A 24,168-nucleotide genomic window follows, 5' to 3' on the forward strand; every position below is an offset into this window, starting at 1 on the left:
AGTGAGGTTGAACCGAGCTTTGATCAACTCCCAGAAAAGGACGGTCCTGCGTGCACAGAGCGATAGGCGAGATGACATAATAGGTCTTTTCTAACTCCAAGTCTTACGCTTCTCTAATCTGGCAGCTAAAGGTCACAGATTTCTCAAGGCTAATGCTCTCTGTCTATCTGCTGCACTGCGGCAGCAGGGGAATTAGCCTGTCAATAACAATCAGAGCTGATAATAGAGGGTTAAAGGTTGCAGATGCTTTAGTTAAATGGACCGAGGCAGAGACGTAATGTGGTTATAACACTGACTAACATTTAGATAAAGCTTATTTAAATGAACTGCTGCTTAAGCAGGAGCCCACCCGAAGCATTCTGATTAAACTGCATCTATTATCCTAATTAAAACATTCTGCTTACACACACACACTAACGCGGGCGATCCATCGCGTGGTGCAAACGCAGCCAGCCAGGCTCAGGCGAACGCACCGTGCTGGTGCGCTGCCCTGCACCGCACCGAGCAGCATCTCCGAGCAAACGCACGCGCTTGCCTCCCTCTAGAGAAAAGGCTCCAAATGCAGCGCTCGCTCACCTTGGGAGGCACGTCTGACAGCTGGACTGACCAATACCGTGTTTTTTCTCTAAGGCCCCAACTAAAAGAAAATTAAAGTTAGCAGGAAGAGTTTGGTTTTTCTTCCTGTTTTCCCCCAGATCTGTCTTTTTAACATATTTAGGTTTAGTTTCCCTCAGGACCAAGCAGGTCTTACTGCTATGAGAAGAAACCTATACCTGGCTTGTCTGCAAAGGTGAGGTGATGGATGCAGCAGCTGTAAGACTAGTGAACCTAGGAAGGCTGCTAGATCCCATTTCCTTTTATTACGAAGTGAGTGCAGTTTCTTCAAAATATATTAAAGGTTTCATCTTTTTTGACTTCCCAAACCAGGATGTTCAAAGAGGAAACTCAAGCAGGAGCTGATTCCCTTAGGCCCCAAGTTGACCGTGGGTCTGCCCACGTTGCGCTGCACGGGTGGCGTGCATGGCGCTGCCACAGAGCAGGGTCGCAGGAGGCTACTGCACGCTTGTACATACTTTTTAGTCTTTTCTGTCGCAGGGAGACCATTTCGTAGAGCTCCCGCTCTATGAGGCCATCTCCTTCATCTTCATCCAGCCATTTCCCACAAGGGAAGGTTTGCTCAATACCAGTGAACGGGCAGTAAACCACCACCTAGAAAAAGAAACCGGAGAGATGAAGGTGAATATTCTGTCACTGGCAGCCCACAGGATGCTGATCCTGAAATCTTAACCAACTGAAGCAATGACAGAGTCGGGGAGCCTGGTCCTGCTCCAGGTTCCCTGCACCAGTCTGCAGGAACAAGCCCGGGTTATTGCACAGTTCCCAATTAGGAGTATATCCAGGACCCTCCTCTCTTGTTATTCCCACTCCTCCAAAGTCCAGCAAAACAGATCCAAGAAGAAGTGGCAAAATACTCCCAGGGGAAGGCAATGTGAACAGGCAGTGTAGCTGCAGGAGTTCATGTTGCGTCAGTGCCCAACACATGCCCTGAGCCCCACTGCAGTGTTTTGCGGGAGACATACGGTACAGAAAACCTTCAAATGCATCCTGAGCTACCTTTGCTTTCCAGGAAAACTGCACGCCCTTCCACCTTCAGAGCGTAATAGCAGGCATGAACCTGGCAGAGGGGTAGGCAGCTGCTGCACTCTGGTCCCTCCCCTTGGCCCTGCTGGTGCTGCACACAACCCCCCGCTGCTCCACCGCCTCCCAGGGACAGCTGGGGTCAGCCACTTTTTTTCCTAGCAGCATCTAAGAACTTCAGGAACGCCTGAGTATAGATGATAACTTTGAAATGCTCAGCACAGTCCAAGACCACGTTTCTGTCTAGCCCCTTTGGGCAAACATCTGACGGTGCTTTTGGTGCTGAGCAAAAAAATAAACCCTATCTTTGCGACTCCGAAGGGGCAATCAACCCAATTAGCGAGGGATTGATTTATGCATTTAATGTGCCTTTGAGGCAATCAGCTACTACCATGCATTATGTATAACGTTGACTTGCTAAACCGGGGATATTGTCACCCAAATAAAGGCAGAATTTTTAAACCTATTTGGTTGTCCGGGCCAGGCTGTGAATAGGAAACAACCCGACAGCTGCCTGCAGACCAGCAACGGAGTCTCACCTTTTCACAAAACCAGCCAGAACTGACACCGCAATTATCATGCCCAACGGTGACTCTGCTGAGAGGGCTGAGAAGAGCTGCTATCTCCACGTTAAAGAGATCTGTCCTGGCGCGCTCAAATTCACCTCCTTCCAAGAAAATCTTCCCACTGTTCTTTAAACCTTTGGAGCCGTGGAGGATTACGTGGATCTTGGAGTTTGTGCCAGCCCCTCTGATATCTCCTGTCACTACAGCAACGTTGTACACAATACCTGAAGGAATCAGGAATTCGGTTAGGAAGAAAACATGGAGGAGAAAAAAAGGCTGGGAGTCACAATTCTTGACTGGATTTACATTGGGTTGTACTGATTTCCCACGGGTCTTTCTTAGTTTTCAACTTGGACCCAGTGCAAAGCTTTATTTGCTTTCATTCCACGCATACATCTGAGAAACACATAGCTGATTTCATACTGTCCAAGAGAAACAGGTTCATGGTCACAAACTCGCTATTGCATGGTCCACTGGAAGAAAGCCTGAGACTGTAGCTGTGGTGTTCTGACATCCTTACTATAGTGATAATTTAGTGAAAGCATGCAAAAAGTTGTACTGGCAGCTAAGTTGCTTGATTTTCAGAGGTACCAAGCAAGCACCAGAAGCGTCAAAGGATGCTGAGAGGATAGGGCTGTTGCTCTCGACAGCTGGGGCAAGATGTGTAACAACACTACACCCTGGAAACGTGGGTTTGGCAGCCTCTAATGCTGCAGAAGCCAGCAGGACCTGCACTACCACTGTGCAGCTTTAAAGATCTCAGCAAAGCAAGCTTTGGGAGAGGTAATGTCTTTTATTAGCCCCAAATGGAAGAAAGAGAAATGCTTTCTGGAATAGAATTTATATGTATAAAAAAACCCTCTGTTTTTTCCAGCTCTATCTGTTGGTCTAAGAAAGATAAGACCTCTCCCTACGCACCCTGCTTCACAGAGGACTCATTAACAGGCATATCTTAGGCCTGCCTCAAGGCATTGAATAAGGAGACACGTCTGTAACTATAACCGTGTTTTAGGGAGCATGTCTAAATAGTGAGGGCCCAAGCAAAGTCCTGCCTTGGCCTAAACCACCCATAAATCTCAACAGGGACCTTGGAAAAATTAGGAACGTCAGGACTCACTGTCTTATAAACAGTTCTGTCGTTCTGTAAAGTTTGCATTAAAAATTGCATTCGGGCACATTTTACTGCGCAAATGGAATATCTTCAACAGAACTTATGAGAGCAGAAAAACTGCACGTTGAGGAATGCAAAACAATAAGGGAAGCTTTCAGTAAGGGAGCTGCAATCTTTTAGTTAGAAGATTTCTTTCCTCTGTCTTTATTTTTCACAACAGGCATCATGCAGTCAGGTTTCCCCACCCAGGCCACTTCCCAGCGCACATGCAGGGAGTTATACGAAGACTGCAGACGTTGTAGACCTTGAAATGAAGTAAAGAGCACCTGTTATGTTCATAGTCACAGTGTTTACCTCTCCATTAATGAATACGTACAGGCAAAACACTATCCAAATCATCTTCTGCCTGGTGGTAATTTGTTTTACTGACTTTATATCCAAGTTTCCTTTAACAGAGACATAACATTTGTTTGCCTCTGCTCTAGTCGGGTGGGATAATGAAAAAGTCAGTTTTAGGGCTTTGCACTGCCTCTCTTGTTTTGTAAAAGGATCCATCATTCCCCAGTGCATAACCTGAAGCCTAATATGGATTACTGTGTGGCACCTTGGTGACTCTGGGAACAGCAATCCACTTTCTGAAGGCTGCTGAGTGACTCGCTGAAGTACATGCTGGATCTTTCACCCTTATGCAGGTGCAGCAGGTCATAAATCACCACTTAGGCCCTGCACGGCTTCGCCAGTGAGATGTGGAAGTGGAAAATGCGGTGGTAGTTGAGGGACCCTTGCATAAAACTGCCTGTCACCAACTGCTGGTCCGCTCTAGGTCTCCCTAAGGCCAAGGCATTTAACCTTCTAAGGAAGACATGACTAGAAACATCAATTAAGCCTTTGTACCTTTGCATTTCCCACTGTGGATTCAGCCCATGACTTTACCTGTGGCTTCAGTGCCCCCTACAAGAATGTCCCTCTGGATTTTTCCATCATCCTCATCTAAAGCAAACCAGCGTCCAACTGGGAATTGGTATACACACTTGTTGCCAATATCTTCAATGATCACCTAAGAGGAAAGAAACAATTCTTTGCAAATATGTGCAGAAAAAGCAAAGTTGTTACAGGAGGAGGTGACAGAACAGGAGCTTATGTACATTGTCCGTTTCACCTGACATTTAATATTCACGCAGGACCCTCTCCCCTCTGTGAGTGGAACTAATGGAATTTCAGACAATTAGCTAGTAAAAAACTGGGTTTTTTTCTTTTTTTTTTTTTCTCTAGTGAACTCAATCTGCATCTCTCTCAGTGTGCGAGACCAAGTGTCTCTTCTACCAAGACCAGCTGGCTGGCTTGTCTTCAGCCTCTCTTGAGCCTGTTTGCCGGCTACTCTTCTTCGTTTCACTAACAGCAGCTTTTAGTTCTGCTTTGGGAACAGCCTGTCTTCATTCTCGATCAGTTTTAGGGCCATGCTATGAAACAGCACCCATGGATTTTAGGACAAATGAAGACCACTGCATCAGCTTGCATGAGCTAGTAATACCACCTTATTTCACCCAGTTATACCAGTATGGAACCATGTGCAAAGATGGCCATGAAACCTTGTGGTAGGGACAGTTTCTAATTTGGAAGTACTTGGCTCTAGGACTTGGTCCTACTCTAGAGAGATATTCTACAGAAACAAGCCAGGGAGCGTCTTCCCTTTTAACAGCAGATTAGGCCAGTGTTACCCCCTTAGAGTTTCTTGTGCCTCCTGCTGAAGCATTTGTTACCACCATACATCCATGTTCCTGAAGCTTGCAATAGAATTACTGCAGTATTTTAGATGAGCAGTGCAGTCCCAGGGATTTTCAGCCAGAACTGAAGAACTCAAAGGCTCCACTTGCCTCTGGCTCACAGAATGAAAATTCACTATTGGGGTAGAATGTCATTGCCACATTTCTCTACCTTCAGAGCTAACAGGAAGGATCTGAAACCTATCCCTTGTGAAAATATCTGTGAAACCATTCCTTGGGAACCTGAGGTTCCCATCCTGCCGCTTGTCTCACATTGTACTATTGTCTGTAGCACTACTGATTCTCATTGCACCTCTGTAGACACGGACCACAGTGTCTGCCGGGGTCAGGAACATCAGCGTGAGAGGGCAGCACCGTGCTGGAGTGTTAAAGACTGAACTACATAAGGTTTAGGAGAAACATCAACACTTAGATTTCCCTCTACCAGCTGATCCTCTTTGGGTTCAGGTTAACATCTTTATTCATGTATTTAGGGGGTGGAAGACCAGCTCTGAGTATAAGCTGCACTGAAAACACAAGAAACATGAGAAGAACCTCTAATGATGCTTAGCAAGTTCCTCCAGGAGTAACAATGCTAGAGTCCCCAGGTCCTGGAGCAAATTGGAGAAAAACATCTGTCAATTCTTCAGGATAACTGGGCTATGGTTTAGTTTGTTCCTCCAAACTTCCAGCTGTACTTACAGGGCAAGAGCTACCTTTTACTTAATCCCAAACATCTCAGTGGTTACTGTAGCAGAGCATAGGATTAATATTTTGGCTGCAACTGGTCACTGCTTCAGGCTTTGGGACTAAAGTGACCTAATCAGCATCAAAACAATGTCATTCAGACTTCATTGGTACTATGAGAGCCAGGATCTTTTTTCATGTTTTTTTTTTTTTCCTCCTGTTTATTACAGGAAGCTCAACAGCTCTGTTTTTCATCTTCTGCATTTTCATTGACAGTCAACATAATAACTTTTAGTGCAGTGTATGGGGATGGTAGAAAAGCATGTGCTAATATTTGCATTTGTAATACATCAAACCATCCTGTTACTGAGGTTTTACAAACCTTGGGTCAGATCTGCCAGGGATTAGAGCCAACTGTGTTCAACTACACCAGCACAGGAAAGAAAACGAGATTAGAGGAAAGATTCATTGATTCCTCCTTTTAAAATATTCTTTCAGCCATTTCACTAAAAGCGGCAATGCCTTCAAGCCTTAAAGTAGAAGATTAAAATGTGGAGGAAAGTGGGAGTGGAAGACAGGTGTCTTTGTGGCAGGGATATAAATATTTTGCTAGGCCAATGATAAATCACTTAAATTTGGTCAAGCTATAAGTCTTTGCAAATTCTGAATGTGAACAAACTCAGTAGGTATTTCTTAGAGTCTGGTATCTTTGCTGTCTTGGTAATGAGTTAAACCGATAAAGTCATGACGGCTTGGAGGCCCCAGCTTTGAGAGTTCCTCCTCATCTGGTAAAGCAGCTGTGCAGCAGCTGAGGCAGGAGAAATAAGATTAAAGCGGATAAATGCAGGTCCTAAGAACTGGATTTTCTCACTGCCATAATATCCCCTGAGATGATGGGCAATTTACCGAAACCCAAAATGTCCCTCTTTTTTCTAGCTACCCCATTTTAAACCAGTGCACAGAAGCAGTGGGCACACACTGGCAAAGGGAAACTGCATTCTGAATACTCAGAGTATGTGTAGACCCAGCCATCCCCCTCTGTCATCAGCCCTCTGGCAAACATCCTTACATTTCTTGGTATCAGACCACTGAGAGGGTAAAAAGTGAGACATTTTGATTCCAGAACATCCTTATGTTAAACATCTCCTAAGGAATAGCTAACCTTTGCAAGGAACCAGCCAGCAGAGCCACCCTTGTTGTTATGACCTATGTTAATTTTTCTTAACCTTCCCAGATTTGGAGCATCAAGTGTGAACTTGTCCTCTGCTCCTTTCTCAAAGTTGTCTTTGTCATTGTCCAGCTTCCTCACACCTAAATAAAAAATAAAAATAAAATAGCCAGGGAGGAAAGGACAAGTCATTAGCACGTGCATGCTTGTAAATAAAGAAATATTTAAGAATGCCACACTGTGACTGGACCAAATACCCGTCAGGTATTTCTCCAATCAAGCTTCAAGGTAAACGTACAAGGCTTTATATTCTAATGAAAAGGCACCTTGTCTTGAGCACACAGAAGACCAGGATTTTCATGCTAATATTGTAATTACTTACAGCTCTCAGAGTTTTCAAAAATATATATCCAGATGGCTCGTACATTTTTTCCTACCATCACATAGTCCTTTTATTTTAAATGTCTTCAAAAATTTCCAAACTGTTTAAAAAGGGTCTGGCCACAAGCCACAGATTTTGACATCTGACGACACAGGATTTTTTTGCTGCCTTATGCAGGAAGGATTTATTTAAAAAATTAGGATCCGGCCTGGGATAATGGCTTTTCCTGACCTCACAGGAGCTCACCTTTATGAAAAATATTAAAGCACTGGCCCCTGATGCAACCAACGTAGTTACGGTGCTGGTTACAGTACGGGTTGGGATCAAATCTGCCTAAGCACCCTGCAGAATCAGTGCAGGGAAAGGCAGTAGACGGCAATTCATCCCTCTTCCCTCTGAAGAGGATGAGTCATTTTCTAGAAGCGTTGCTTCTCTGTGTTGATCTGACAGGGTGCCTGGACAACCAGCATGGATTTAGACACCCACCTTCAGATGTCTCAAGTGAGATCAGATGAATCCCCTTGTAAAAGCCTGTAAACTTAATCAAGGATGAAACCCATCCACTAGGCTTTATAATCTGCTCAAGGATGCTTGGCAGACATCATATCATTATTCCTTGAATTTGACAGGATAGAAGAGAGCGTATTTGCTAGTTGGGTCTCTAGGACTTTCCGTCTGCTCCTTTCCATGGCAGGACCCAGAGATTTTGGTCTGGGTGCATCTTTTCTTACTATTCAGTTAAAAACACCATTTAAAAAAATTAAATTCAAGTGGCTGGGCCCCTGTTTTCCTATAACGTATATAAAAACAAAAAAAGCAGCAACTACCACTATTAAATCAAAGCCAGCTAACACAAACGTTGTTTAGAGTATCCTTCTAAACGGTCGGGCAGGCTCAGCCCCAACCTGTGCCACACTGAAAGGACATTATCCCTCCTGCTTCACAGAAAGGATCTGACACTCAGTTCTCACTGCGTGCACTACAAATAACACATTTGTATCAGATCCCTTAGTGGACCGGCACCTATTGCACTGCTTTGTGTTGGCAGTGCTTCTTCCCGGGATTTGCCTTCTGGTGGTAGGTGATCACAGACGCGCTCACAGTCCAGCTACAGCAGCTCCTCTGCAGACGCAGCTTCGGGGAACTGTGGACGTGAGCAACCCTAGCGCCAACAGCACCATTTGTTGTGCCTTTCGCTCAGCCACATTATTCTGCATTTGCCGGATTGCTGCTGTGTGTTGTTCAGATCACAGGTCTGCAGAGCAGGAAGAAATATTTTAGGAAACGATTTGCATTTGAATACCTGTGTCTCCTTTCTCACCGAAGATATTAATGAAGACATCTGCATCTGTTCCGCTGCCACTGACATCGCCAGTGAAAACTCGGACCACGTATTTGTTTACTGCAAGGAGAGAGGCAGAAGTCCCAAAACATTAATAAGGCAAACCATGGTTTGACACAAAACATAATAGCACAAATCAGTTCATGCTGTCCTCTACGGTCTTGGAAGCATGTCCAAACCACGTCTCCTGGATCACGTACACTGACCCCCAAATCATTTTTCTCTTCTCCACAAGATGAATAAAATCCATAGACAGAGCTCCGTCACCTTGGCTATTCGCTGCCCAGAGCAAGGGGGACAGATCACTCAACTCCTGGCCTTGATGTTGAAAGTTCAAATAGATGAGAGAAAGGAGCAAGTTTTGATGATGATACATAGCTATTAAATCAACCCAGACCTACACGCTGGCCTTGCTTTTTTCAAAACATCTTTGAGTCACAAAATCAGCCATCCGCCGTTTCAGGCCTGGCCCCTCCAGGCTGAATGTTGTCCTAGAGGTATTTTTGCACCTTAGCTAACGCGAAGCCTGGCTGGCGACAACAAATATTTTGAGGAAAGGTCAGCAACACTGCCCAATCATAAAAATTTGAAGGGGCTCACTATGTTACTCTGTCTAGTTAAAAAACAAACAAGCAAACCAACAGAAAATCCAGTACTTTCTATTTTATGAAAAAGCAGGAATAAAGCCCAGGAGCTGTGACACTACAAGGCTATATGATGCACGGCTCTGAGGAATGCAAAAATCCCACGGGTGGGCCGCACACATGACCATTTCACCTGCTCCATGTCAGTGAATGTGAGAGGCAGGGTCTTTGGAGGGATCAGGATGGGACTAACCTGGCTCCAAAGGACGGCAAGAGTGAACTTTGCTTCTTCTGGCATCAGTGAGAAAATCCCCAGGATCTTCAGCTCCATTTAGAGCAAACACGAACAACCTTCAAAATCTACCACTGAAGTCTGTGCCTGGCTTTCTGACTCCCTTGTTCCTTCAGGCAGGCTCAACCCTGACAGAGGTCTAATGCCATATGCTCTGCACAGAGCCAGTCACAGTGCTGGAGACAGACAGCTAAACAAAAACTAAAATCGATAAAGAGAAATGCAAAACCTACTAATGAACAATACATGACTCCATATGTGCCCTCAACGAAGAATTGGCCATACCCTGCGTTACTGAGCCCTGCTTAGATGATGCAGCAAGCTCCGGGGTACGTCACCTCTTCTCTTCCTACACTTAGGCATACTGCGTGTGCAGAAAGGACAAGTGCACAGGCCACATCTCACTTATCTCCCCCGCAAAAATAAAATTCCAAGCATCTGCCTTAGGTAGGACAAATTCATTACAACGTTCATCTGACTGTAGAAACCAAATTCAGAGCTGATCATAAGTTTTTACCCTCATTTACAGATCACATCAACTAAAGGAGGAACTATCTCAGCTAACTTGATTGTCTCATTTTCCTTGGAGATTTCAATAAACAAATCTACAAAAGCTAAAGCTTCAAAATTCACTTTCTGCCCTAGGGCAATTCAGTTCAGGAAACCAGTTACTCACTGGACCTAGCCTAGCTAGATGACAGAGGACATTAAAATTCAGCCCAAGTCTTGGCTAGATCATCATCTTGTTACAATAATGATAAGAGAGATTTTACCTTCCAGGGAAGCAGAAATTTCCAACTGTTCACCTAAGAATGCCAGCAAACTGTAAAGTTCATTCAAGTCCTATAGAAACACAGCCCTTGGCAAGTAACGTTCTTTGCGACCTATCTTCAGCGAGCAATCCTCTCTCTCTCTCAGATGAACTGTTTTGTCGTGTCATCCCCACAAAGCTCTGTGGCCTTCTGAGCCTCTTAAAGAGAAGCGGTGGAAAACGAAGCAGGAAAATAAATATACATACATACATATATATCCTAGAAGATGCATACAGAGAGAAGTGCTTTGAAAAGCTAACATGTGATGGCACGTTCAACTCTGAAGATACTAGGTCTGTTTTCGCTAGGCACTTTCCTGGGAAAAAGCTTTCCCTGGTTGCCTCAGCCGCCCATGCTGTTTTCCACGTGTGGTCCCCAGTAGTGGCTCAGGTTAGAAACTCCTTTGCCAGGTGTGTCCACCCACAGGTAGGGGAGAAGCATGTCTGGGCTTCCTGGCCGACACTGGGAATAAGTTTCCTCAGGAGCTATGGACCATCACAGACCCCCGGGTTACCGCTCACAGAGCGAGGCACTTGCCTTCTCCAGCATAAACAAACCCTAGTGCATGTTATAAAATTATGCTAAAAAGCAGCAGACACTTTGGTGCACGCGATTGCCCTGAGGCAGAGCATGTAAGAACAAACATATGAGAAGCAGTTGTTGGTCCATTCCTTGAATTACAAGGCTGTGCTCAGCTCCTGGGGAGAGGGCTACAAGGGCAGGCCCCAAAGAGAAGAGGAAGATCACCTGTCACGGCTTAATGAACATGCTCTGAAAAGACTAAAGTTGATTTGACATTCTTGGCGCCCTGTAACAAAACTAGCCATCGCAGATACAATAATAATGATAAAAATGCAATAAATACTAAATAACACGAAGAAGGGTAGAGCTGGGCTCAGAAAATACCTTAATATTTCTCTCTAACTCTTTTCCTTCGATCCATAGAGCTCTAACAACCTTCTAGAGATGTTCCAACCGTAAAGGTTCTTATTTGCATTAGCCAAGGATAAAGATAGCACAATTTACAACTCCCATTCGGCTACTAAACTGCTCTAACTAAAAGTGACCCTTTGTACGTGGGGATCCTCAACCACAGACCACATTTTTCAAAACACTTTGCTCCATTCACCACCTCTGCAATATTTATTCTGATGTCAGTGATTAATTTTCTACTCCGCTTTTCAGGGGCCAGAAGTGCCTGATGGGATAAAAAGGTCCACAAAAGGAAAAGCATCAGCGGCTGAAGTTAAATTGCCACTGTAAGATCAAGCTTTATGTCTCTAAAACGTAGACCAGAAGGACACCTGAACACATGCAGAGCATCAAGGAGGACACGCAGAGAACAGAGAAACACCGGTTTAATTCTATGCCAGATCCAAAGCTTGAAAGGTTTGCCAAGCAGATTTGCCATAATTCAAATCTAAGGTATGCAGTGTCATGACCTGACAACCTGCTTGGAAAACCAAGTATTACTGTGCTACAAGGGCTTTACTCTGTCCCATAAAATATGAGTGGGGCTAGAGTGCACAGCACTAAGCTTGGATGCCTCTTCCCCTTACGGATGTGTTGCAAAGCTACTGCAGGAGCGTTTGCAGTCCAAGGGAAGTATTCCTACTCAGAAGCTTTCTCCTTTTTCATATGTTCCCAACTCTGAAACTATATCCACACAAACCAGTCCTCATACCTGTTCCGCACAGCTCTGCGTGCGGGACCAGTTTTGGCCCCTTCATCTTCAGAAAGCAAAAGTCTGGGCCATACTGAACTTTTGCCACTGCTCTCCCCCTTTCTGAACAATTCAAGACTTAGCCACAGCAGACAGAGTAGCACTTCATTCAGCACAGGGGTCCTTTTGGGTTCATACATCAGCACATCTTCCAGAATTAAATGGTGGAGGTGCAAATTTAAAAACAAAGCGATGCTACGTCTTCAAAAGGCAGTGGGGATTCAGCTGCTAGAAGCATGCAGGACAAGGCTCGCATTGCAGCCAGGCGCGATCCAGCTGAAGTCAAGTACTCTTTGTTTTAAGCACGGGTGGATGTTGTTCCTTATTCTGCAAGCCCTTTATCATGCTTTATTTAAAAAAGTAACATCATCTTTTTCAAAAATATCCACTTGGCTTTTTTTAATCTCAGTGCACAGCTCAGAGTTCATCCGTAAAACAGAGATCAAGATGTTGCCTGGAGATTTTCTCTGGATGCTTCTCCCAGAACCGGGAACAGGCAAAATGCTAATGAACGGCTGATAAAAGCTGTGACTCCATCTAGCTGTGTAGGCTCACTGCGGCACAGGCACGGGGAAGGGAGATTTCCTCGAACTGAAATTAGCAGCATCAGAGGCAAGAACCGCAAGATGCCGCAAGCCTGAGAGCTCACAAAAATTTAGTAGCAAGAGCAGTAACTGTTTTCTCCTGTCCATCCTCTCTCCTCCAACCCGGCCGTCCCAGAAAGGCACGGGCAGTCGGTGCCGCGATGCTGTCCCTGGGAAGCAGCGAGGTGGCACTAACGGATATGACCCCGCTGCATTAATTTAGCAGAGGTGTGACAGGCGAGCAGCTTGTCTGTCACTAATCAACTCAGCCACAGCTTTCAGCAGCTGAAAGGGGAGATTAATATTCCACCGTGAGCTAGATTCAGTTTCTCTCCACCGAGAGGGGTTTATTTTCGTGGAGGAGAACAGCGGAGGGCTGAGACGCCGCAGGGACACCTGGCATGGCAGGAAGGCCATGGGGCTGCAGCCCTTTCTTCTAGACCTGCCCGCCGACATCACCATCCCGAGGACGCAGGGTGCAGCACTAACATAACACCCTGCCCAGGTTCCTCTCATCCACCCCACACCACCCCAAGTGCTCTCATCCACCCTCTCTCCTGCCTAAGACCACGGAAAATGCACGGACACATCGCAGCCAAATTTGGGGGCCGTTTTGTTGTTTCCCCCTTTGGTTAAACTCAGGCCTTCCTTCCACCTTCAAACTGCAGTTGACTGCTCAGCTGTGCGATATTCATCTGTTAATGCAATTTATTTAGCAATATGATATCGTGGTCACCTGAAATAGTGCAGGATAGAGTTGCCTGAGGAAATCTTGTGGCTGATATTATTTGGGGCACTAGATGTGGCATTCACGGACAAGCTGATGAATTCACAGCAGCAGGAGCACCAGATCCAGGCAAAGAAACAAGGACGACCGTGCTCCACTACAGAGAGCTACCACCTCCAACAGGGCACAGCAAGTTCTCTGTAGGCATCTCCGCCTGTCTCTCTCATGCGTGACCTGCAGCGCAGCAGGTTGGCAGCACAGCATCCAACAGTTAAGAAACATCACTGCCATCAGAAGTAACATGCACGGGGTTAAAAGCAGGAGACTAAGTTGTAGGCAGTGCTGGATTGCCTCCTCATAAGGCAACTTTTAGCAATTATCCTTCCGCTTACAAAGTGCTCCCAAGGGTAGCAACGTTTCGGACTAGAGAGGATGGAACGGGTAGGGAGGAGGCACCGCTACTGTCTCTGAATTGTTACAGCTGCCAAAGAAATAAATCTGTGGTTAGCAAGAAAAGCAAAAGAATTGGTGCTAGAGGAGGAGGTAAGACAGTTTCCACCCCTGACTCTGCCACAGTCTTTTTGCCTGACCCTGGGAAGGTGCTTTAACTTCCCTGTGCCTCAATTCCTCGCTGTCAAATCAAGCCAATAATTCCAGCCCACCAGAAACCCGCTGATGAAACATCTCCTCAACGGAAAGCATTGCTTCATCAAAATGGAAGCTCCTTTATACCACTTCAGACAACATTTTTCTCAGCGACAGCTGGACTTCTTGGTTAGTGCAACCTTAAAAGGTTGGACAGCCCATGGCATGTTGGGCAGACAGCTGGGACCTGGAGTCCCCAGTCCAGCATGCTGGATTCAGACTAAGAATTGCAATTTAATTCTCTTCCTTCCTACGAGAGAGCTTACCCCCACCAGGCTAACACCTACACGAACTTCTCCTGGCCTGCAGGTGAAAACACCTTATTTCATTTTTGTACAACACCATGCTATCTCTGGAGTCTCTACAAACACTGCAGAGAGAATAAAACTCACCCAGCCCTAATCATTACACCTCTCTCTTCTGCAGTAGTGGGGACTCTAGAGATAACAAGGCGGAGGAAGCTGTAACGGGAACCTGAAGCCACCCCTATTAAAGCAAAACGAGGAATCCTGTTGAGTTCAGCAGGAGTCAGCTCTGTCTCTAAAGCAGGGCTCCTTGTTGCATAAAACAATTGCAGGCAGTTAGGGAAGATCATTCTTCCCCCTCAAGGAAAGGGTGGAATTGAAAAGATCAGTCGGGAGGTTGATGACTCGAGAGTAATTAATCTCTGTCAAGAGTAATCGACAGCTATCTTTCCTAACGAGCTGCACTTGGAGAGGTGAAGAACAGCTTCTTAAACTGAGGGTGCAGATTAGAAATTCAGATTACAAGCACCCTTGGAGAGCAGGGGATGCTGACGAAGGAATAGCTGCACGTTGCTTTCTGCCCCGAGCGTGCTGCCCAAACCGCGGTGTGAGCAGGGGGAAACGCCGGGTGCGTTTGCGCGGCAGCGGCGCGCGTTGTCCCAGGCAGCGCTGAGCCCGAGCCGGCACAACCCAGGGCAGCGGCTCCCTCCACAAGCCTGCTCTCAAGAGAGATTATTGCCGCTACGAAGGAAGCGTAACACACGGGAAAGGGAAATGATTAAGCTTGCTCTCCTAAATATTACATTATTCTCACCCGTTGTCTCATGCTCTTCCTGCCATCAGCTGAGCTGCTTGGCCTCCCTGTCCAGCCTAGAGACTGCAAGACTCGGGGACTTCTATGTGAAATCAAAGCATGCATCAAAATGGTTAATATATTAGGATTCAGCCTGGATCATCCCTCTGCAGAGCCTGAGAGAGGCAATCTACCCCATGCAGGAGTCTTTGCTTGTAGGATATGCTAAACTGATGTTCCTACTGCGACTTCAAAGCCAAGATGACATGTTGAAGTGAGCTCTAAACGACCTTGCTCAGGAGGCAATAGCAGTTTAGTTGCAGAGGCATGGAGCTGAGCACGGAGCAACCCACCTCGTGACAGCACTGTGGAAATCCCTGTTCACTTAATTCCCCATGATTTCTCATTGCTTTTCATTAGTTCAGCCCCAGGATGGGAGCCCACGAAAAACAAAAACAAAACCAGATATTGCACAAAGGTATCCATTTCCCTCCCCCTCCTGCTTCCCTGAGCCAGCTATAATTGAAATTGGGGAAATCACTGAAAACAACCTCTTGAGTAAAGTATTTTTGCTCGGAATGAAGAGTAAAATAATTTTACAGTGTTGTTTAAAATTATACTAGCGCTGTACTTCAGTCTCACCTTTTATATGTAACACTTTCTAAAGAAAGTTACTTTATTTCAAACCTGACAGCGTAAAATAATGACAACGTCTAGATATAATTGGTCAAATTTATGCCCATCTTCAGAGCTGTTCATTATCTGTTTTACACTGGATACACGTAGATCTGTATACCAGCTGCGCAGAGAGATGGCTCATTCATTTCCAAACTTTTTTCTCTTGCAACAAGAGGTCCTTATTTATGTGAATTACAGGTCCCTATTTACATCCCATTTCTGAGCTCTGTGTATCTTGTCTTCCTTCCGGTTTACAAGTCATCAGCGCTTCTTTTCATTTCTAACTTTTCAGTTCCTCCTTATTCTTGCCCAGTTTTAGAGATAAAACATCAGGCAAAAAGTACATTACAAAACCCTCCATAGCTAAATTGTTTTAAGCATGGTGGCACTAAGGTATAAACGGGTATAAGTTGTAGGGAGAGTAAAATCCTTATCAAACCAACAGATCTAGTTTAAAAAAAAAAAGACATTTTTGGATGCATGGTGTGCTTAATAGCATCACAGCTTTCTTCTGACAATATTACTTGGGTAGTAGAAGATATTCCACCATTCAAAACCTTGTTTATTGAATATCAGTGTGCAGCAAAGCCTTATCCTTAATATGGACATTTGTCATTATTCAAAAATAAAGAATTTAAATATATTTCATAAATATATTTAGCTGCATTTGCCTGTGCTGGTTACACACTTCCTGTTCCCAATATAAATAAAGTTGAGTTTTGATAAATAAGTAAAGCTGAGTTTCTGAACTTCTATTAATATTTTGTTCTCCCTACCCCAGATCTCCTCCTCTTTCCTGACCATCCACATCCTCAGAAACACCTTTTTGTTGTTCTGTTCATTCAAGTTTCAAGAACATAACAGCACATTTTAAATTACGACCCAAGGGTGGTAGGAGAAATCCCACTCCTCCGCACACAAGACTCTCCACATCTGAGGCTTTGTAAAACAAGGCTACAAAGCCCACCAGATGTCGTCTGCTGATGTCTCACATCCAAAATGCTGTTCTTTATCATAGCTTCCAGCGCCAGTACATGATTGAGAAATACTGGCCACAGCTTCAGCTTGGATCCAGTCCAGCCCTTAGGCACATACGTATCCCATTGGGACAGGATGGACTTAACTACTGACTCAAAGTCAAGCAGGTGCATCAACAGCCCTAAGTGTTTTCTCAAGCCCCAGCCAGGTCACTCCCTCATAAGTCTTCAACTCAGCCAACATTAAAACCTTGGACAATGAACTGTGAAGTCTTAACATATGCTTCCTTCCCAGAAGAAAGAAGAAACAACAACTCATATTCCCTGCTCAAATATATAAGTTTTAGGTCCTAGCAGACCTAAAAAACTCAGACAATATCTATGGCATGTTAACTCTATGTGCACTCACGTAGATGTTCTCAAAAGCACACCAGGCAGAGAAGCCAGTGTAGTCTGCTCCTTTGTATGGACAAACTGCCTTCATAATAGCATTTTAAGGAAATTGTTCTCTGACCAATGCCTGGCACATTTAAGTTATGGAATCATAAATTCAACGCAACTGAGTTGAGTGCTCCCATTCCCAAGGTCCAGGTGGACGATGCGTTGCGTCTGCCCTGCTCTTCAGAGCTGTGCTGGACAATATATCCATTGTAAACACAGTCATTATTAATAGGCCAGATCAACTAAACTTTACCCAGAAAAGGTGTTATTACCATTGAAGTGAATGGAGTAGTTATACAATCTGAGGTCAGACACACACAGTTGTGTCTTACTGTGCCTTGAAATAGTTGGACATGATCTGTTGTCTGATGTACGTTTATGGCCTATTGTGTCCAGTCTTAAAAAGTTTAGGAGCGCTGATGACCAAGGAGCCCGCTGAAAGTCAGTCCTTGGCTCTGATTTTTGTTTGCAACAGCCATTTTGGCAAGACTTGATGCACATTTGACAGGTCAGCATTCATTTCAATCACACAAAAGTCTAAATTCATTTTCAGGTATTTGTGCCCTTGCACATGGTTTTAAGCACCAAACAAGTAAAATTCTCCTTTGGAAATGAATGTTCCTGCTTTCTCTCTGTCAGAGAGTGCATACAGAGAATTGTTTTGGTAAGGGAGAGATTTCAATCTTCCAATCCCTGCTCAGGGCTAACTAACGTATCCTCTGGTCCTAGCTAACCTCAGCCTCTTTTGCAAATGCAGACAAAATATAGCCTTGTAGAAAATATTCCAGCACTACATCCTGAGACCCTTCGGCCCAGCTGAACCCCAAATCTCAGGACTCCCTGTTTTCCAGCTAGGAGATAGAAGCTGTGCACGTCACACACGGGGATGGAGAAATCCCCGCTCAGTGGGTTCCTGCAGGCAGTGCTGTGTCCAGCTCTGAGGGAGACCTTTCACCACAGTCTGGGAACCCACCATGGTAGGGACCATGAGTGTGAGGACCACGAGCGTGGGAGACACAAGAGTCCTCCTGCAGAATGGCCTAAAGGCTTTTAATCCAGAGTGTGCAGAGCACATAGTGACAGGAATGTCCTATTTCTCTTCCTTCATCCTCATTTTTCAGCCACAATTTTAGAAGACCATGTAAAAACGGGAGAGGCAGATTAGCACCTTTGCCAGCTCCATCATCAGCTCTCTCCTGAGCCTGGTAAACTACCAACTTATCCTAAATTTGGTCTTGTTTATGGTGACATGCCTGCACTAGCAATCACATGGACTACCATTTAATTTTTCCCATAGGCTGATAAAACTTCCCACCACAAGCCAACTGGGCTGAGAACAGAGTGGGCTGCAGGTATCAGGCAAAGGGCTGGGAATGGGCTCCCACATTTTACGGGGTTTTGCACCTCCTCGGGTCAGTAGCTCTTATTAGCGCACCCAGAAGCCATCGCGAGCGCTCTCCTCCCCCGACCACCGTTTGCTTTGGCAGGACATCAGACACCCTCAGAGCTCCTGATCGCAAACCCGCAGCCCTCCAAGGAAAGCCTTGAACTTCGAGCAGGTCCTCAGCATAAGAGCCCAACCACACTAGGGCAAACTGAAGGCTTCAGAAGCTCAAGGCAAGCAGCGTAAGGCCACACAATAGCCCTTCCTTGTAATTAATACCTGTAATGTAAATTAATCCTAGCCTCCAGTAGCAGCTGCTGGGTAAATAAGACTCTGTGGCACTATCGCTGTCAAAGGGCCATGGGCATACGATGCCGCGCGTATGAGAGCAGGGAACAGAAGAGCATTCAAGCAGCAGTGCTTAAAACGTAACCTGCTCTCCTTGAGAAATGCCTGGCATTCAACAGGGAAAAGACAGGAGCTGTATTATTCGAATTACTAAATGCAGTCACTCAGCTGTCTGCAATCATTAAGTCGTCCTGCCATCCCCAGTAAGTCTGTCTGGCTCATGAAAAGCACTCAACCTTTTTTTTTTTTTTTTCAGTCCAGTTTTTCAATTGTATGGTGGCTATTGCTCGGGAACACATTCTTTTCTGTCTTTTTTTTTTTTTTTTTTTTTTATAACACCCCTATTTTCTCCCTTAAATTGACCTCTTCACAGCTCACAGCCCTATGGGGATTCACTGGTTCACCTGTGCTCCTCACCAAGATAGAGGACGAGTCTCTCGCCATGACTTGGGCATGTTTTGGTCCAAACACCAACAAACCCCTTCAAATACAAAGCCTCTACAGAGCTTCAAGGAAACAAAAAACTTAACAACATCAAATCAGTCTATTTTTCTCCAGTCCACCTCCCACGCATATCACAGAAAACATGCGCATCCCAGCAGTGACCGCTGGCTCAAGGTAGGAAGATGAATCGTCAGGTCAAAGATGACAGAGCTCTCTGGGAGCAGATCAAAAGCTGAAGATGTTGTAGGTCGGAAGACGGATCATGGAAAAAAAGTTGTTTGGTTACCTCCAAAAAATGTACCAGACTGCAGCAGGAAACGGAGCGTGAAAGCAAGGCACAAGGCTGAAGTCTGTAACATTGATGACCTGATGGTTCACAGAGAACTAAAGAAAAAAAGAGAAACAATGACTCAAGAAATATGACCAAAAAGAGGAGAGCGGCACTGAACCCTGCTAATCAGAACACAGCCTTAAGAGGGAGCAAGGCACATAGCTACAGGCACACTAAATCACCAAACCACATAATTATGCATTTGTCTAGTAGCCTGGAAAATATGAGTACTCTCAGAGTAAACACCTCTCTAATGAAAGAAAGGAAGAAATTTAGGGCAAACAGCTTGTACGTACAAAGAAAAATCATCTCGCCATCTCATTTCAGACCTTTACGGATTCAGAGGGAGCCAAAATGAGTTCAGACAAATTTATATTTGCAGCTGACAGTTCACCTCAGCAGCCTGGGAAAGTTTATCTTTCATTAATTATGGTTCAAGGGGAACGGCAACCTGAGCGAACCCTCTCCTCTTACAGACTCGTACCTGCATCTGGAAGGCGTCCAACCCTTTGCCCGTGCCTCTGGCCTCAGCCCAGCTCCCTGCATTTCCCTGGAAAGGCTGCAGAACTGTGGTGCTTCAAAGCAGGCTTTTCGACCCGATCAGGGTGACGTGAACACACGTTCCTGACAAATATCTGGTTGCAGCTCTTCTTTCACACTCTTAAGGTGGGGAAAAATCTTATCTCTATTTGTCCTGAACATACAGCAGCAAGCGTATCGTCAGTGCTTGATATAATATCAAACCACTTCTCCAGAAGAGTGAGTGCTTAGGACTAGGTTCGCAGCTGGCGAAATACAAAGTTGCTCCAGCAATTTCTTCGGAGCTACACTGATTTTTACCAGCTGAAGGGTTAGCCCACAAACTGAATTTTTTCCTGCCGAGAGACAGGTGTTGAACAGGGTGGAGGAAACCACTTGCGTTAATTCGAATCAGCTCTCCCAGACAGAAACAACAATAAATTCAAAGAAATCGTCATGTCGTTTAAAGATCTATTGAGTAGTTGACTTTGTCCTCCCGGGACCTCTCTTTAATTGTGTATTGCTTTGACTCATACCTCACCTTCTCCTGACCCCTCCAGCCCCCCAAGTATCATTAACTCTTCCATTTCACAGGCTCGGTGGGTAAAAGAGCAGTAAAGCACTCAGCCCCAGCATTCCTCGGGTGGGTTTTTGGCAGAGCGTTTCCAGGCGTGATCTCATTCCCCTACGGCATCCACCCTGGTGAGTTTTGCACCTGTAAAATCCTGCCACATACACTTTTTGTCAATGGATATTATTAGTGCATGCTAACTCATGCACTATCCTTTAATATTTGCATCTTCAACATATTAAAACTGCCTTAGGAGGTCGCACCTTACTGGTAGGGAGGGATTTGTTTAACAGTCCATGGACAAACAACACCATGGCATGTTGTTTCAGTGTTAACTTTAAAGAGAATCTTAATAAATACAACAATTCTTTGCCTTTCTAGAGGATCGATCAATGCTCAAAGCACTGTAGTGAAGTTGGCATTAAACTGCCTTTGCATGCAAAAAAAGTCCTGAGGTGCTCGTGTTGATAGCACTAGAGGGCAAAAAAACTACTATTTATTCTCAAAAAGAGGTGATACTATCAAAAGCATGAGTCTTCCCTCTTTCCTACCAAACTATGCCTTTCCTCTCCCTCAGACTGGTGGCTAATGACGGAAACGCTTCGCTTTCCATGCTCATAATTAGACTTCCAGAAAGGAGCGGTGCATTGGTGAGGACACCAGGCAGATAGATAGATACAAATTTTTTCCCTCATTGACAGTTGGAGCTAAACTGCCGACATACCACCTGAGGTTGATTTGCTGGCTCAACTTTCACATCTCGATCATCTTCCCACTCACGTTACACGCTCCATACATCACCACATGGCCTATACGCTGATATCAATTTGGGAGTACACGTCTGGTTTGCAAGCTGTCCTGGCTTCGTTTCAACATCATTAGCTTAAAACCACTCTGAAAAATAGGCACCAGTTCAATACGGATATCATACACATTCAGTAAACTGGGGTAGAGTTATAGGGAGGGGGTTGGCTTGTTTATGGAAATTTCCTGTGGGTCGTTAGCAGAGCCTGGAAACACTAAACGTCATAGGCGGGATTGCAACCACACAGTCTCTTCCAGCAACACACAGTGATACCAGCTACGTCTTCTGGGGTGGGGGTGCATCTCAGGCATCTTTAGCCATTTCGTCTAATTTAAAGTAGTCGTCTTGGCTCATTCTATACTCAACAAATGAGAGAAGCGTTTCCACGTGGTGATTCATCTTACCCAAAGACGTCAGGTCTAACACGGAAGAAAGACTTACCCTCGGGAGGCATCTTCCTGTATCTCTCTCCACTGACTATAGAGAAAACTTCAGTCAATTAGCTTAGACTAAACGGTTAATTTTTGACGTGGCTGAGGTCATCTGAAAGCAACCCTGCCCTTTTCTGACAAAGGACCAGAAAAATGAGCTTTTGGGGAAACCCTTACTTTTGGGCACATCCATGGGGTTCAGGCTGCCGATGAGATCCCTGACGTACAGTCCGTCTCCATCCTCCTTGCTCAGCCAGTTGTTGCAGGGGAAGTAGAAACGGAGGTGAGGTCTATTCATGTCCGTCACTATCACGCGGTCGAGGAACCAGCCTGCGTTCAGTCCGGTGTTGTCATGCTCAATCCTAGAGGAGGAGCAAACTGCGTGTGAGGGCCTGGATTTGATATTTTGATTAAGACCAGCTACCAGCACAATAATTTTGTCCAATATTTTATATTGGGCAAATCTAGAGCAAGTATACCCCAAACGGCTACCACGGCCTGGCTATCCAAAGCGTGTCAGGGGGCTCACGCACCTCAGCAGAGTATTTTGTAAAAGAAAAACCTTCCACGTGCATTTGTGGGCAGACGTCATATGCGTGTATTTGTGCCGACATTTGCAAGGGGATGCACGCAAACATACGTACATGTGCATGTTCATTCAACGTTTGCCTTCGTTCGCCTACTATACATTTAAAATATATGTAATAATCCTGCCCGCCCCATATCCCTTGCGCTTCCTTCTCTTCTTACTCTGTTCTATCCACCTTTTCCCGTTTTCCCAACTTTCTCTCCATCACTTACTAATTTTTGTTTTATATAGGCCAATCAGGTGGTGATTAAACAGCACAATTACCATTTATATTACCCTAATTCAGCAAAAGGGAACGGCAAACCCCGTTTTGCTCAACAGGACATAAAAACAGCCGTAACCGCTTTTCTGCGTGATTGCGTATGACAGAAATACAATACTTGGTGGGGAACGTAGACAGTTATAAGCAATACCGCAGGTGATTTCAGGCTCCAGTTCAAATCTCAGACAGTAACCAAGCTTTTACCACCCCTTAACTTCACCTTGATAGGAGCACGTTCACGGATGATGAATAAAACATGGCCCCGCTGAAACCTCTATTGCCTGTCATCCGATTAGCACCTCGCGGAGCCGGTATCGTGGTAGTAACGCCGTGCAGGTACCTTATTTTCTTTATTTGTCCGACGTTGTTGGTTTTCACTCGGAACACATCTGTTTTGCTCCTCTCAAAGGCTGTGCTGCTCCTGTAACACACACACACCAAGAGGTAGGTTAAGAAAACGGCAACCTTGTCAGCTAGCACGCGTCACGGCTTGCCTGAGCGCTGGCGTTTAGGGACGAAGAACTTGAAGAACTGTCATTTCTAGCGCTGGGCAAAGCTACTTCCCAGTATCCTCTGTCTTGTGGCGGGTTTCAGGTGGCTGTAAGTACTGACAGTCAACGAGGGAGCAGACTTTTTCCCTTCTCAAACTCTAAGAGCCTTTGCAGAAGCGGAGGTTGAAACTTTGGGGGAAATGCAATGCTGGCCCAAGCAGATGCAAACCTTGGATCACATTCCATATCTCCTCCAAGAGTAAAGCAGGACAAAGACTTTCCAAACCCTCAGCTAAACCACCAGGCTAGGGAAGAGCTGTGGGAGCACGCTAGACTTTCCCTTTAGCACGGGGCTTTCAGAGGGCTCTGAGAAAAATTGGCAGCAGCCAGAGGGCATTTCAAGGCAGCACCAACGGGGCAAAAGTTAAATTGAGAACCTCAGCGGTTTTTCGATGACACCTCGCCTGCGGCTCCTCAACGCTGCTAACCCACCCATCGGTTACGGAAACACGGAGCCACCGGAAAAAAAAAAACGCTCAGCCCTCGCAAGACGCCGCATGCCGCCTTCGCCCATTTGACGGGTCTTTCGTCTCCGTTCCCCGCTGCCGGCGGTGCCCTCTCCTTGCAGAGCGGCGCGGCCGGCGGTGCCGGGGCGAAGGGGCTGGCGGCTGCCTTGCCCGCGGGTCCGCGGATCCGCTCCGCAGCTCAGCCAGAGATAAAAGCAGGCAGCACAGGCTCGGCTCCCCTCTTCCCACTTTTTTCTTCAAACGACCATCGAAACTCCTTTTGCAGCTTTCTCCTGTGTTTTCTACCTGCTTCGAAGCAAAACGCCTGG

At 45.6% G+C, this 24,168-nt stretch overlaps 1 protein-coding gene across 1 annotated transcript in view; it reads right to left on the minus strand.

Annotated features, from left to right (window-relative positions):
• The window catches only part of LOC104138530 (lipoxygenase homology PLAT domains 1), a 149,706-nt gene that overhangs the window by 95,318 nt on the left and 30,220 nt on the right, over positions 1-24,168 (minus strand). Inside the window, exons 3-9 of the mRNA XM_068925839.1 lie at positions 23,183-23,263; positions 22,169-22,353; positions 8,619-8,717; positions 6,928-7,076; positions 4,249-4,372; positions 2,178-2,428; positions 1,074-1,209 (exon numbers count right to left, since the gene is read on the minus strand). Coding sequence (XP_068781940.1) covers positions 1,074-1,209; positions 2,178-2,428; positions 4,249-4,372; positions 6,928-7,076; positions 8,619-8,717; positions 22,169-22,353; positions 23,183-23,263 — 1,025 coding nt within the window. The remainder of the gene's footprint in view (positions 1-1,073; positions 1,210-2,177; positions 2,429-4,248; positions 4,373-6,927; positions 7,077-8,618; positions 8,718-22,168; positions 22,354-23,182; positions 23,264-24,168) is intronic.

Source organism: Struthio camelus, chromosome W, assembly GCF_040807025.1.
Source record: "Struthio camelus isolate bStrCam1 chromosome W, bStrCam1.hap1, whole genome shotgun sequence".
NCBI classification, from domain to species: Eukaryota; Metazoa; Chordata; class Aves; order Struthioniformes; family Struthionidae; genus Struthio; species Struthio camelus.